Below are 16,721 nucleotides of genomic sequence, written 5' to 3'. Positions count from 1 at the left end.
GCATTCCAGCACATAGATAGATGGACGGACGGACGGACGGACGGACGGACGGACGGACGGACGGACGGACGGACGGACGGACGGACGGACGGACGGACGGACGGACGGACGGACGGACAGACAGACAGACAGACAGACAGACAGACAGACAGACAGACAGACAGACAGACAGACAGACAGACAGACAGACAGACAGATAGATAGATAGATGAATGGATGGATAGAACGATGGATCAATAGATAGGATGATAAATTAAATTAAATATCAAAGGATGGATGGAACGATAGATCGATAAAAAAGATGGATATATAGATAGATGGATGGATGGATAGATGGATGGACTGAACAATGAATGAATAGAACTATGGATGGATGGATGGGCAGATAGATAGATGGATGGATAAATAGAACTATGGATGGATGGATAGATGGATAAATAAGATGGATAGATAAATGCATGGATAGATGGATGATAGATCAATGGATGGATAAATAGAACTATGGATGGATAGATAGATAGATAGATAGATAGATAGATAGATAGATAGATAGATAGATAGATAGATAGATAGATAGATAGATAGATAGATAGATAGATAGATAGATAGATAGATAGATAGATAGATAGGTGGATGAATGGATGGATAGAACGATGGATCGATAGATAGGATGATAAATGAAATTAAATAATTGATGGATGGATGGAACGATAGATGGATAAAAAAGATGGATGGATAGATAGATAAATGGATGGATGGATGGATAGATGGATGGATTGAACAATGAATGAATAGAACTATGGATAGATAGATAGATAGATAGATAGATAGATAGATAGATAGACAGACAGACAGACAGACAGACGGACGGACGGACGGACGGACGGACGGACAGACAAATAGATAGATGGATGGATGGATGGATGGATAAAATGATGGATAGAATAAAATATGTAACAGCCAATAGCATTTGTTTTTATCACAGCTCTGTCAGTGAGAGGGGTTAAGATCAAGCACATACAGGAATAGTGTGTTGAAGGAGGTGGGGCTTGTCAGATACTAGAGAGCATTTGTTTGTTCAGAAGATTTGATGAGAGACCAAAGTATGATGTGACGTTACAAAAAAATAGTATCCATTTGGACGGAAGTGAGAAATTTGGATGTTTAAATCTTCTAAATGCTCATTTTGTCACTGTTTTGGAGCAAACTAGCTAATAGCTATGCTTAAGTCTAAGTGATACTAACATCGAAGAAACATTTAAGATGTTTGTGTTTCCGTTTCACTAGATCACTAGTTCTGCTGAATCTGAAGCCCAAACCTCTACTGGTCTGGTGAAAGGCCACGCTTACTCCGTCACTGGAGTGGAAGAGGTGAACGCATCAATCCGCATTCCTCGTATCTTTGTTTAGCTCAGATTTTCTTTAGATTCATTATTTTTCTTGTCTCTTCAGGTCAACTACAGAGGAGCGAAGGTCCAGCTGATTCGTGTACGTAACCCCTGGGGTCAGGTGGAGTGGAACGGGCCGTGGAGTGACAAGTAAGCATCCTTCTCATACTTCAGCCTCCACATCAAAGTTCCTGAAAGCAAAGGTCAAGGTGCTTCAGGATTGGCCAGCCCAGTCACCAGATATCAACATAATTAAAAGCCTTATCAAAAATGCCTTGATAGAAAATTTTTAAAAACTTGTTCAATTCAGTCAATCTTGGTAAGAAAAGGCCAATAAAATAATTTTTGGGCCACGATGTTTAAGTAACCGTGAGATCTACTAATAAGGATATGTTCACTCAGGATGTTATTTGTGAAGTACTCATATTTTCATTTAAAAGAACGCTTATCTTCATATATGTTGATATTCTTGAATGTTTAGTTTGGTAGACCAGTTTGGTTTTATATTGTGCTGCTTACCAAAAATTGAGAAATGGTCACTCAAGACAAAACATGGTAATAAAATGCATTTAAAAACATCTGCATCTTCAGTTTGACAGGTACTGTTTAACAAAAAAACTCAACTTAAAAGGACCATTCACTTAAAAATGAAAATCTTGTCATCCTTTACTCATTCTTTACTTGTTTGCAAAAGAAGAGATTTTGAAAAATGTTGGAAACCTGTAACCACTGACTTCCATAGTATTTGTTTTTCTTACTATGGCAATCAATGGTTACAGGTTTCCAACATTCTTCAAAATATCTTGTTTAGTGTTCAACAGAGGAAAGAAATATTTATAGCCACTCCAGGGAGAGTAAACAGTGAGTAAATATTCATATTTGGGTGAACTGTTCCTTTAAGATAAACAGAGTAGCTGGTTTTCAAGCACATGAGCATTTCCACTATGAAAGCAATCCAATCAAATATGTAATTATCTAGAACACAGTGTTTACCCAGTGGCATCACCCACTTGTGTTCAGACTGACAATAAATCCTTTTAACACAAGATCCAAATGCTTCTCATCTTGTCTTTTCAGTTCGAGAGAATGGACTGTCATTGACAGCTCAGAGAAGAAACGATTGCTGCAAAACTCCCTGGATGATGGAGAGTTCTGGTATGTCCAGCTATCAGATACAATAAAGATGTTTCTGTGTGCCACATTAAAACCAGTATCTAAAAAGCTCTATCTGACCAGCGGTAATAACATAGGTGATTTGTTGTGTTGCAGGATGGAGTTCGGAGACTTTAAATCCAACTACGATAAGGTTGAGATCTGTAACCTGTCTCCAGATGCTCTGTCCGATGACGTTTCCAAGCAGTGGGCTGTGAACCTGTTTGAAGGCAGCTGGATCAGGGGGTCCACCGCTGGCGGCTGCAGGAACTACATTGGTCAGTAGTATCATATTAAAGAGTACTGGGTTTGCACCAAATGCAAAGACAAAACATAGAACACAGCACTTTTTTTCTCAAGTTGAATTCTTTTAAGGAAACGTGTTGTGAATCATGCGTCATAACGCGCTGCGCATTTGCATTTACTTCTTTTTTTATAAGGAATTAGCTTAAGTTTATGTCTTAATTTACATAAGACACTGAATTAGAACTATATCTGACAGAAATATCAAGAGATTTCACACACATCGTTCAAAATACAACAAATTTATTATTCAGTATATTATACTATTTAATTAATACTACACTTTAAGTCAATTTTCGTGATACACATAGGCCTGTTGCACAATACTGGTTTGGTTTTCATTAAGCCAGTTAATGTTCAGGTGTGGTTTGATCAAACTCCAGAAAGTGGGTTGGTTTTGGTTGGGTTTTGTCCAGTAGCGTAGCGCAAAATGCGGAGGCCCCCCTGCAGGGATCGCTGACGGGCCCCCCTGATGAAGTGGGGGCAGGGTGAGATACGTCATATGTCAATTTGCATATCACTGACGTCATCACGTTCTACCGTTTCTGTTTGTTTAACAGCCTATGGTTAATAAAGGGGTATTTATAATTGCACTACACTTTATATAAGCATGTTTATTTAACTAAATTTATTGCTGTTTGAATACAGTATATCATTATATATGTGTAGTGAATGAATGTGCAGTTATCTCTCATATGTAATAAACTCAGACAAGTTCAGAAACTGTCACTAAAATATCTGTGATTGTGAACAAGAAAAGAATAAACGCTCCAATTAAATTGTTAAAATAAAGGAGAAGCAGGTCGGTTTGACTGTACAAGGGAAATACCTTCACACTGCCTGTGCTAAATCATTTGTCGTCGGTACGCAGAGGGGTGATCTGCTCTCGAGCTGCAGGTGGGAGAGGCTGCTGTACGAGGACTGACTGGGCCGCCTGTCAGTGCTGTGAGGCGGGGGAGGGGCATCACACGCAGCTCGTTGAAAAGAGTAGGGACGGTACAGTATGGACAAATGACAGTCTAAAAAAAATCTCCAATAACACACAAAAAAGTCGCTAGATTTGTCGCTAGGGGGGTCTGAAAAGTCGCTAAATCTAGTGACAAAGTCGCTAAGTTGACAACATTGGCGGCAAGCAATCAGAATGAAGTAGTCCACCGCTTGAGAAATGTTCAGAGAACACAGACCTGTGAACTTTGGTTCCGACCACAGTTGTTCCCAAGAGTTTGATTATTGCGGTTGCCGGATTATCAATTATTGAAAATCGCAACGATGCGAGGCCCCCTAATCACGCGGGGCCCCCCCCCGCGGTGCGTGCCCTGCGGGCCCGTCCGCTACGCCACTGGTTTTGTCGGCAAGTTAACTTATACTTAACCATACCTGCCAACACTCCTGTTTTGTCAATTCTCCTGGGAAACTGCTTCATTCATGAATTTTTCTTCATAAAAATTATCTCTATTAAAAATTATCTAAAAAAATTTTCTAAAATTATCTAAATTATAATTATCTAATTTAAAATTATCTAAATTAAATCTAATTTTTCTTCATAAAAATATCTCTATCTTAGAGGTTGCCACAGTGAAATGAACTTCCAACTATTTTAGCATATGTTTTACACAGCGGATGCCCTTCCAGCCACAACTGAAAAACACCCATACACACACACACACACACACACGCACACACACACTCATAACCTAAGGTCAATTTAGTTTATCCAATTCACCTACCATGTGTTTGGACTTTGGGGGAAACCGGAGCACCCGGAGGAAACCCACACCAACACGGGGAGAACATTCAAACTCTACACCGAAATGCCAACTGGCCCAGAAGGGACTCAAACCAGCGACCTTCATGCTGTATGGCGACAGTGTTAACCACTGAGCCACCCTGCTGCCCCAATATAAAGTAGCTGATGGTCAGTAACTTTACTCTTTTGACCTTGATGTTCTTTGTTCCTTTCACAGACACATTCTGGACAAACCCCCAGTTTAAGCTTCATCTGGAAAATCCGGATGATGGTGATAAGCTGTGCAGCGTCATTGTGGCCCTGATGCAAAAGAACCGCCGACGACTAAGAAAAGAGGGGCTTGACCTGGAGACCATTGGGTTTGCTATTTATGAGGTGAGAGAGAGATATCAAGCAACAGACAGAGCTGTATTTAAAGGGTTATAGGAATGATTAGTTACTTAAGACAAGTCATTTCAATCATCTGAGACCTTCATTCATCTACAAACCACAAGTAAAGATATTTTAGGTTAAATCGGAGAGCTCCCTCATCCTCCATTTAGCAAATCAGAATTATACTTACATGTTTAAAGTCCAGAAAAGGAACAAAGACTGCACAGACTACAAACTTTAGTCAAAGAGAGCTGCATGAAGTCTTTTGAGTGCCAAAAAAACTGTGAAAATTTTGTTCGCAAATGAGTTTGTTTGCCGATGTTTTCCTCATCAGATCAGGATGCGATGCTTGCTTGTTGTGCTGCTGATTCTAATGGAAATAAGTTGTATTAACCATAATAAACATGTTTAATACATTTTTTTTTTTAAATGGTGCACAAAAACGTACTTGGAGCTTTGTATGATTAAAGTTGAACCACTTGAAGACATGTAGTGTTTTGACAATGTTTTTGATTCCTTTACTGGACTTTGAACATCCCTTGCTGTCTATGGAGGATGAGAGAGCTCTCGGATTTCATCTAAAATATCTTAATTTGTTTTGAGTATGAACAAAAGTCTTGGGGATTTGGAATGAAATGAGGGTGATGAATTATTAGCAGAGTTTTCATTTTTGGGTGAACTAACCCTTCAAATAAGGAAGGACATGAGTTTGCAGAACGTCACGCAGTGTCTCTTTGCTCACAAACAGGCTCCCGATGATCAAGACCACCAGGGCAAAGATTTTTTCCGCTATAATCCCTCTAAAGCACGGAGCCGTACTTATATCAACGTGAGGGAGGTTTCCGAGCGCTTCAGACTGCCGCCTGGAAACTACCTGCTGGTGCCCACCACCTTTCAGCCGCACAAAGAGGCTGATTTCCTCATCCGCCTCTTCTCTGAGAAGAAAGCTGGAGCCATGTATGTCTACAATACATTTACCACAATATTAAAGCCATAGCATAATCTACTCACATTTACTCATGTTATTCTGTCTTTCTATGTTGTTGTTTACTCTGATTTAAATACAGCAGGTTTCTCTCAACACTTACCTGAACCATATCTGACAGAATTATACAGCGTTCATGACTTTATTATAGGAATGCACCGATATGGAATTTTTGAATGGTACCGATAACTGATAACTCTTTAGATTTGGAGGCTGACAGCCAATATGTTAGTCAATAAATATGAGCAAGATGAGCAAAATGAAAACATGGTGTCAGGCAGCAACCATGTGAAGTGGTTCCACCAGTGGAAATTTTACATAATTTATCGGCTTAAACATATTGACCTAATTTTATTATCAGAGCGAAAATTAAAGCTTTTAAAGTAGGGATGCATGATATATCGGTGGCCATATTGATATTGGCCAATAAATACTATATTTAATGATGTAAATATAGCATTTATCGGCCGATATCGTTATGGCCACCGATATATTGTGCATCCCTATTGTAATTATACTATATTAATTATACTTTATGTTGTGAGTATATTTTTTGTGATGCACAGGGATAAATCCGATTTTGGAATATCTTTGGTTCGTTAATTTTTTATTAGAATTTGTTTAGCTAGCTTCATGCATCAAGCCACCAGTCATTATACACAAATTTATAAATGCATTTATGAATTAATTTCCTTACTCAATTGCTTGTACCCCATTATATATCTATAGTGAACTACAAAATAAAATTTCCATTAGATTTTATTTGCTTTGAACAACTGAACCCAATCATGAACTGATTCTTCATTGCTATGTTTTTCAGTGAGGTGGGAAACAAAATTGAAGCTGATCTGCCAGAGGTGAGTCAAATATAATCACTGGATAATTTTATTATATCCCTAGGAAGGACATATCAAAGTCAAAAGCAGATTGCTCTTAAATAGGTAAAACTGCTCCTAAAGTTACCTGTATGTATGTTTGTGTCTACTTTTTGAAGCCACCGAAACCAAACCCACCTGAAGAGGAGACTGATGAGGAGAAAGGCCTGAGGAAACTCTTTGAACAGGTCGCTGGACCGGTAAGAAAACTACAGTCTACTGTCTAAAGGGAATAGGGTATATGCCGAGCTAGTGCAGTTCCCATGCTGATACACTTCCGGTGACCTGTTATTGTGAACTTTTTACCATTTTTACGGTTCATTATACAGCATCGATGTTGTAATGTCATTAAAATACATTCAGTTAAATAAACTTAAGCATTTATTTTTATTTGCTCAAGCGTAAAACAAGACAAAAAGCTGTTTACTCGCACACGCTTGTCAGAATCGGCAGGCTAACACAGAAGCTCCATTGAATATACTGGGGTAAAATAAATGCTCATATTATAAAGATATGGCGGGGGAAATGTAATTTAATGCAGTGCTTCTTGTACAATCTGAGACCCACTTTAAATCGGATTTCACTCAGCTAGTGGAGATCGCTGATTTTTAAAGAAAACAGACCTTAAACGCACCGGATTTTCCATTGGCTTTCAATTTGCCGGAAGCGCTTAACCCAGGTTACTGGCAAATTAAAAGTCCTATTAGCATGCTTCGCCATATACCCCATTGAAGGGTTCATGAAAAACAGCTCCATGCGCAGTTTACTAAAGTCATTTATATTAAGTATTGTGGCGTTTTTGAACCAATCTATTGTAAAGTACTTAAATTAATCTGTTGTGGTGATTCTACAGTTGCAACTATAGTACAACTAGTAATACAAACAACTCAGCTGTATGGTATATTATATTACAATACACCAATGTTTACTGTAGTAAAAACTATATTATTACAGCATGCTGTAAGAGTGATTAGCAAGGTAAATACTGAAAAATACAGTATAATACACTTTAATAAAGTAGCTCACAAATGGATGTATAAAATAATATGGAATTATTTTAAATCACCTTTAAAAGCACGTAAAATGCCCTATTCTGTTAATCGCTTTACATATCAAATTATTTAAATACTTGCAGTTCCACAGGTCCTCATCACCGGTCCTCACACTTTCACCGTGGTGCTGTATCACATTGTAACCCAGATTTTTCGACATTAATTAGCCCTTTTAATAGTTGTTTTAAACACAATGAAGGATAAGTACATTAACAAATATAAAATTAACATCTATCTAAAAAAATAATAAAACTTTGAAATAGTTTGTTCGTTTACCTGCATGTCACGTGACGGTTAACGGACATTTGAGAACCGCGAACATTTAAATGTGTATTGACATAATGACTCTAAAAATCTACTTTAATTAAATATATTAGCACAAATCTAAGGATTTGACTGTCAGAACAAGTTTGAGAAACTTTGAGGCAATGTGGCAGTACTGCGAAGGTAGAAGACTAGCCTATTTTAAAAACAGACCGAGCGCGCCCTCTTCTGGTTATATTGAATATTACAGTCAGTATATTTTTCACATTTTTTATTATTTTCTGAATTTTTTGTTGTCAAACTTGTACAATAACAGGGAAATATGACAAATATTTCTCTTAAGTGTAAAGATAACATACAGAGGAAAATAAATAACAACAAGAACAAGAAAATAAACCAAAAAATGCGGTGTTCATTTGCTTCTCTGTAGGATAATGTCATCAGCGCCAGAGAACTGCAGCACGTGCTGAACAATGTTCTGGGAAGAAGTGAGTCTGACACAAATATTAATCAACTTTGAAACTTAATTTCCGAATGAGTGCTAAATATGAATGCTAGCATGTTAAGTAGGCTAACTGTGTCTCTCTGCAGGGAAAGAAGTGAAGTTTGATGGTCTGAGCCTCAACACCTGCATCAGCATCATAAACCTGATGGATGTATCCTTTCAGAAGAAGTTTGTTTAATTTTCAGGAATTTTGGGTCTTGAAGTGCTTTTTAAGTCTTTACCATCCATGAACCAAAACAACCAGCTACATTACAAAGTTTGGTTTCAAGAAAAGCATCAAATCAATCTTTTAAGGTTTATTAGTTACTGTTCAAGATTAATTTACCTGTGGAGAAACTGATTGGAGTTGTGTTTTTAAAGTGGAGTGTGCCACTTTAGGCCCAAGAGTATTTACAAAGCATTTCAACATATGAAAGGTTTATTAGTGATAATAGATAACTGTATTTTTTATTAATTTTCAAATCTCATATTTTTTGGTGTGTATTGAAGAGTATACACTCACTGCCCACTTTATTAGGTACACCTTAATAGTACCAGTTTGGACTCCCTTTTGCCTTCAGAACTGCCTTAATCCTTTGTGTCATAGATTCAACAAGGTACTGGAAATATTCCTCAGAGATTTTGCTCCATATTAACATGATAACATCACACAGTTGCAGCAGATTTGTCAGCTGCACATCCATGATGCCAATCTCCCATTTCACCACAACCCAAAAGTGCTCTATTGGATTGAGATATGGTGACTGTGGATTATGGATCCAAGCTTTGCTGTTGTTGACGAATGTTGCAGCAGAAATGGAGACTCATCAGACCAGGCAATGTTTCTCCAATCTTCTGTTGTCCAATTTTGGTGAGCCTATGCGAATTGTAGCCTCAGTTTCCTGTTCTTAGCAGACGGGAGTGGCTTCCGGTTTGGTCTTCTGCTGCTGTAGCCCATCCGCTTCAAGTTTGGACGTGTTGTGTGTTCAGAGATGCTCTTCTGCAGACCTTGGTTGTAACAAGTGGTTATTTGAGTTACTGTTGCCTTTCTATCAGCTGGAACCAGTCTGGCCATTCTCCTCTGACCTCTGCCATCAACAAAGCATTTGCGCACACAAAACTGCTGCTCACTCGATATTTTCTCTTTTTCGGACCATTCTCTGTAAACCCTAGAGATGGCTGTGCATGAAAATCCCAGTAGATCAGCAGATTTTGAAATACTAACACCAACAACCGTGCCACATTCAAAGTCACTTCAATCACCTTTCTTCCCCATTCTGATGCTTGGTTTAAACTACAGCAGATCATCTTGACCGTGTCTACATGCCTAAATGCATTGAGCTGCTGTCATGCGATTGGCTAATCAGAAATTTGCTTTAACGAGCAGTTGGACAAGTGTACCTAATAAAGTGGCCGGTAAGTTTGATTACAAATGACATGTTTTCATGTTGACTATTGATAGGTATAAATGCAGAAAACTTGAGTTATTAGTTCTTGCAAATAAAATCTTCAGATAAACTTATCTTATAGGCTACATGCTATTCTACAAGTGATAGCTCTGAATATATTCTGTAATGTGGCCGAGTTTTCCTGAACTGAGTATAGGTGGATGGATCAGGAATGATGGAATTTTCCGAGTTCAAAGTCTTCTGGGATAAACTCAAGAAGTGGATCGTAAGTTACAGGATCATATATTTACTTGTCAGTTGTCGGTTTACAATGAATAACCTGCATCGTTACACAAATCAACGTTGTTTTTTGTTGCAGATGCTGTTTCTGTCTTATGATGTGGATCGTTCTGGAACCATGTCTTCCTATGAGCTCCGCAGCGCTCTTAATGCTGCAGGTAAACACACTTATAATGGATTATAAGCATATATAAATATTTATTAACAGTATTTTATCTAATCAAATCTTGAGTGGTCACTTAAAAAGTGATTATTTACTTATTACACAATTAAAATTGTATTCAAATTACTTTTTTAAATGATTTCTAAATAAGGATTTTAATGAATTAACCCAATACTAACTTAAATCCATGTAAATGTCAATGCATAGACAGTTCCAATTAAACTCTTTTAATACTTTAAATTTAAATGCCCTTAGCTTTATTAAAAATGTAATAGTTAAGAAAAGTGAAACATTACATGCATCAAAACACAAAGCCTTTCAAAGCAATGGCACCCTAGAACACTGGTGTCAAATCCAGTTCCTAGAGGGCCACAGCTCTGCACAGTTTAGTTCCAACCCTGCTCAGTGTTGTAAATGATTTGTGAATTGATGGAAATATACATTTTTAAATGTACGGGCAGATTTTAAACCATTAGGCCAGTGGTTCTCAAATTGTGGTACGTGTATCATTAGTTGTACGCAGAGGAATCAAATGTCATGTGTAGCTGTACATGCTACATATATTTCACATTTGATCAAAAATGGTTCTTATGTCAATAGTGAATTCCGCAGATTTTTAGCCATTAATTCTGTTTATTTACTTGAGTGTGTAAATCTTTATTTATTCTGTTTTTTAATTAATTTCAGTAATATTATTGACTAATGTGAAAATGTTCATCTGATTTATGTACAATGCAGTTTGTACAGTATTATTTTCTGTATTGTAGTAGATATATTATATGACAAACTTGCTCTATTTAATCTAATTGGATTTGCATTTTAAACATTAAATAAAAGTTAAAAATATATATATTTTTTATTTAATATATTAAGGTTTTAGTTATGATACCCCCAAAATAATTCCGCAGAAATCCGCAGACTTTTACCAAAATTCTCTCCAGAAAAAGCAAAAAAACGTCCGCAGATTCCATCCGGCCCTACATATAGCCTATATTTATAAAGAAACATTTACAGGTTTTGATGAATCGGATACTATATGTTAATACTTTACATTTTAGTACGCAAGTTTTTTAATTTTACTTTGTAAAACCAGTAGCCTACTATTGTTAATTAACTTTTAAAAAGCACATTGTTAATGTTCAAACTATTTACAATCTTTAAAGTGGCTGATAATAATAAACATGAATAATAATAGGACTTAATCTGCCATGTCTTGAACTGTGCAGAGCTGTAGCTGCTACGCTATGAATTTCAATACTGCTCATTATGGTGGTACTTGGAGAGACAATTTTTTTCTCAGGTGGTACTTGGTGAAAAAAAGTTTGAGAACCACTGCATTAGGCCATTCCTTCTGGAAGGCAATAATATGTAAGGCTTTTGCTTATCTTTTAGTAATGTAATAATCGCAAACATACTGTTAATGCTGTGAAATCATAAATGCAGGTTAAATAAATAAATGAATAAATGAATGAATGAATGAATGAATGAATGTATGTATGTATGTATGTATGTATGTATGTATGTATGTATGTATGTATGTATGTATGTATGTATGTATGTATGTATGTATGTAAGAAAGAAAGAAAGAAAGAAAGAAAGAAAGAAAGAAAGAAAGAAAGAAAGAAAGAAAGAAAGAAAGAAAGAAAGAAAGAAAGAAAGAAATAAAGAAAGAAAGAAAGAAAGAAAGAAAGAAAGAAAGAAATGGCCTGCACAGAGTCCAGACCTAAATAGTTTGTGATCACCTGGAGAGAAAAAGAAAGAAATGACAGCACACAGTAAATCTAAAGAAGAGATCTGGGAAGTGCTGAAAGATGTTTGATACTAGATTAAACCCTGTAAATCTTCAGGAGAGTCTCGTCAAAACAGTTCAAGATATGCTTGTCAAGGGAGGACACATTAAATGACGTTTGCTTGAAGAAAATGGTCTTTTTTTTCAATGTTGTCTACATTTGAACCTTTTAAGTTCCAACACAAGACATTAAAACTCATAGTAAATATGGATAAAAGTTCTGTGCAAAAATCTTAGGCCTAAGACTACTGCACAGTACTGTTTATATATCTGATCTGCTTCTCTGAATGCACTCTGTATTATCATGAATGAATTTCTGACTTCAATTATTGTTTCTTAGGCATGTTCGCTCATAATCGGAAGCTTCTTTAATTAGAAATCAGAATTATTCTGCATGATACATTTGCATAACAAATAAAAAATACAAGTCCTCTGCTTCTCTGAAGTGATATATACATAACTGTTCACTATATAGTGGATTACTTAGGGGAAGTACATTATAAATAACTGTAGTTTAATTATCTAAAAATGAAAAGTAATCCTTTTCTTTCACTTTTCCAGCAAATAAGAAATTAAGTTACAGCAAGTAATTACTTTGCAAATAATTCAACTCAACACCGATGGCTATTTATGTCTCATTTGGACCTTGTTTGTGCAGGGATGAAGCTGAACAACAGGATTCTGCAGCTGCTGGGTCTGCGGTTCGCAGATGAGAAATTAGAAATCGATTTTGACGATTACCTGACGTGCATCGTGCGTCTGGAGAACATGTTTCGTAAGTTACGCTCATTAACATGCAGGATTGATCGTCATCATGCATTCATTCCAGTCAGTTTGTACCTGAAAGAGATGCCAATGTAAATCAAAACGTCTCTGCAACCTATTAATTGAGCTTGATCGATAATATTCAGTGTTGTTCCAAAACACGGGGAGTAAAACCGATTCAAACATCATTTGTCTGGCATCCGTTACAGGTATTTTCCAGGCCTTAGATGCACAGAAGAAAGGAGAGGTCAGCCTGAACATGCATCAGGTAATAATGCACCACTTTATAGCAAATAAACAAGAATAATAATGCGCATGAATTAGTGCTGCTTAATAATTATTCGTTCATTCATTTTCCTTCGGCTTAGTCTCAATTTCAGAGGTCACCACAGCAGAATGAACTGCCTGCTTAATAATTAATCATGACTAATTGAGTACAATATAAACATATTTACCTAACATATGTGAGTGTATCATGCATATTTAGGAATATTTAAATTCGCACACATACATAAATCTACTTTAACAATGTTTATATGTTATTTTTATACATTATTTGTTATATATAAATTTTTTCCTATGAATTTATACTTGTATACATGGATGTGTATTTATATATGCATAATAAATATATACAGTACACACAGATTATCATGCAAATTCAAATGTTTAATTTGTATGCAATTAATGATTAAATGTTTAAGAGCATTACTATAAATAAGAATGTTTACAAGCATCGTTTTTCAATCACAAAATGCTTTCCAAATGCATGTGCGTGTAAATCACGGGTGTCCATGCTCAGTCCTGGAGGGCCGGTGTCCTGCAGATTTTAGCTCCAACTTGCCTCAACACACCTGCAAAGATGTTTCTAGATAGCCTAAGAGCTTGGTTAGCTAGCCCAGGTGTGTCTGATTGGGGTTGGAACTAAACTTTGCTGGACACCGGCCCTTCAGGACTGAGTTTGGACATGCCTGGTGTAAATATGTATATATATATACACACATACATACATGTATATATGTATATATATATATGTATATATGTATATATATATATATATATATATATATATATATATATATATATATATATATATATATATATATATATTTTTTTTTTTTTTCAGATCTTTTTATTAACATAAAACATCAATTTCGAAAGTATTTGAAAAACAGAGACAAATTATCTTTGCTCCAACAGAGCCCCCCCCGCCCACTGCACCATTTCAATACAATATGTTATGCCCATTTTTTATCAGTTTCACATCATGTCATGATATGTACATACATACAATACAAGTAGATAAATGTTCCATCATATGTTCACTCATCTATTGTACATATATACGCACACAATGAGTCACAATAGGCTTAGCAAATGTAAAATAAAGAAATTAAATAATTTAGATAAAAGTTTAAATAAAATCAAATAAAATGGAGAGATGATGAGATACAAATAAACAACGGTCAAACTGAAAATATTAAGTTTGGATCCATTTGTTTTATATATGTCAGCACTGGCTGCCAATTAAGAAACAATTTTTGACTGCAACCTTTGGTGGAGTACCGAATCTTTTCCATTGTAAGATGGTACATAAGGTCCCTAATCCAATAATTAAAAGTTGGAGGAAATTTGTCCTTCCTATATATATATACATATACATATATATATATATATATATATATATATATATATATATATATATATATATATATATATATATATATATATATATGTATATGTATATATATATGTATATGTATATATATATGTATATATATATATATATATATATATATATATATATATATATATATACATATACATATACATATACATATATATATATATATATATATATATATATATATATATATACACATACATACATATATATATATATATATATATATATATATATACACATATTTACATATATATACATATACATACTGTATGTATATATATATATATGTATTTGTGTGTATATATATATATATATATATATATATATATATATATATATATATATATGTATTTGTATATATATATATATGCGCGCGTTCTGATCAGCTGTGTTGTTGCGCGCGTACTCAAGAGCGGTGTTGTCGCGCGCCTACTGATGGGCGGGACCGAGGGTGTGCCGTGTCGTGGGGGCACTTTTGATCATTTTGGAAGGGCACTTTCTATCCAAGACTAAAAAGGGCATGTGCACTGCACAGGTTGAGCCCTATGTGTGCACGTGCCTGGGCACTGGTATCGGCACTATATCCCCACCAGTGCCGATATACAGCCATATCGCACTGCTACAAGTGTGATATTGCATATATACAACAGTTTGACGGCATAATTGTGTATATAAAAACAAAATCAAACATGGAGAGTCTCAAAAACCCTTTTGGATGAGGAACTACTTTTTTCCGGATTCAAATCATAAGCTGACAGTTAAACAGCTGAGCGTGCATCTTTTAAACTGTAGATCTGTAGTGTCTGCTTTTCGCTGCTTGATGTGGGCGGAGTCATACACAAAGGGTAAAGAGGCTGTAGGAGTTCTGATATTGCAGAATATCGCACGGCTATCAGCCAATAAGATTTGAGAACCAGACAGAACTGTTGTGTATGTGTGTATGTGTATATATATATATATATATATATATATATATATATATATATATATATTGGTTGAATCATTGCTAATTGTAATATTTCTAGATCGTAGCGAGGTCAAAATAATAAACAAGTCTTAATTTCTTCACAGTTCCTGTTGTTGACCATGAACGTCTGAGCTGGAAAATAGGGATGGATATACGGATCAACTGGGGATTTTCAATCTTGTGCTGAATTCTGAACACACACACGCACACACATAAACAACCTCTCTCTCTCTTTCTCTCATTCATAAACACACACTCACACTCTCACAAAAACACACACCACAGTTTTGTATGTTTGCTTTGTCTTTCCCATCGCTACAGCCTACATGATGTTTGTGAAAGTTTAACACTGATTGTTTTGTGAGCAGTGTTTACGGCACGTTTACTGTAATTTGTCTGTGATTTGAGGCATATTCACCCTGTATGGATGGTTCAAGAGTCTAATGATAATTGTGAGATGTTTGTATTCTTCTCAAGGCTGCTAAACCGCTACGTTTTCATCATGAAAGGTGCATGCATAAATAATACAAATGAGAATTTAAATGAATTTTACAAAAGGAAATAAAGTGTGGCTCTGTTTTGGACGAGCTGTAACGGAGTCAGCAAAACCATGTTTAATAAAAAAAAATTGTATTCAAGCATTTTGTCAGTGAATCGTCTCATGAATGAATGAAATGAACAGTGTTTTCCTAAAAACTTCCTAAGGATAACTAGGATAATCGTAATCACAGTATATAACAAAAAGAGTCAATGTTTAAAATTTTACATGATCAAAAAGCTAAATTAAAGATGTCATCTAAACAAATCTCAAGTCTTGAATCTATTTTATGTTTAATTTTTGTCTGTTTGCTATTTATTCCTTACAAGCTGAAACATAAACATTGAAACTGTTAACAAACAACAACAATAAGCACATAATAACTTAAAATAATTCATTCATTCTTTTTCCTTAAACTTAATCCCTTTATTCATCAAGGGTCGCCACAGCGGAATGAATCGCCAACTTATCCAGCGTATGATTTACCCAGCGGATGCCCTTT

At 35.6% G+C, this 16,721-nt stretch overlaps 1 protein-coding gene across 1 annotated transcript in view; it reads left to right on the top strand.

Annotated features, from left to right (window-relative positions):
* capn9 (calpain 9) overlaps nucleotides 1-16,319 on the top strand; it is a 26,006-nt gene extending 9,687 nt beyond the window's left edge. The window contains 15 exon segments of the mRNA NM_001003501.1: nucleotides 1,288-1,371; nucleotides 1,453-1,538; nucleotides 2,466-2,543; nucleotides 2,658-2,818; nucleotides 4,808-4,965; nucleotides 5,711-5,919; nucleotides 6,768-6,804; nucleotides 6,942-7,022; nucleotides 8,569-8,626; nucleotides 8,730-8,794; nucleotides 10,228-10,296; nucleotides 10,390-10,468; nucleotides 12,921-13,037; nucleotides 13,237-13,295; nucleotides 15,786-16,319. Of these exon segments, the coding sequence (NP_001003501.1) occupies nucleotides 1,288-1,371; nucleotides 1,453-1,538; nucleotides 2,466-2,543; nucleotides 2,658-2,818; nucleotides 4,808-4,965; nucleotides 5,711-5,919; nucleotides 6,768-6,804; nucleotides 6,942-7,022; nucleotides 8,569-8,626; nucleotides 8,730-8,794; nucleotides 10,228-10,296; nucleotides 10,390-10,468; nucleotides 12,921-13,037; nucleotides 13,237-13,295; nucleotides 15,786-15,812 (1,368 nt within the window). The 3' untranslated portion in view covers nucleotides 15,813-16,319.
* The last annotated feature ends 402 nt before the right edge of the window (nucleotides 16,320-16,721 follow it).

Source organism: Danio rerio, chromosome 1 (assembly GCF_049306965.1).
Source record: "Danio rerio strain Tuebingen ecotype United States chromosome 1, GRCz12tu, whole genome shotgun sequence".
Taxonomy (NCBI): domain Eukaryota; kingdom Metazoa; phylum Chordata; class Actinopteri; order Cypriniformes; family Danionidae; genus Danio; species Danio rerio.
Note: the sequence above shows the minus strand (reverse complement) of the source record. Positions and strands in the feature narration are given on the sequence as shown.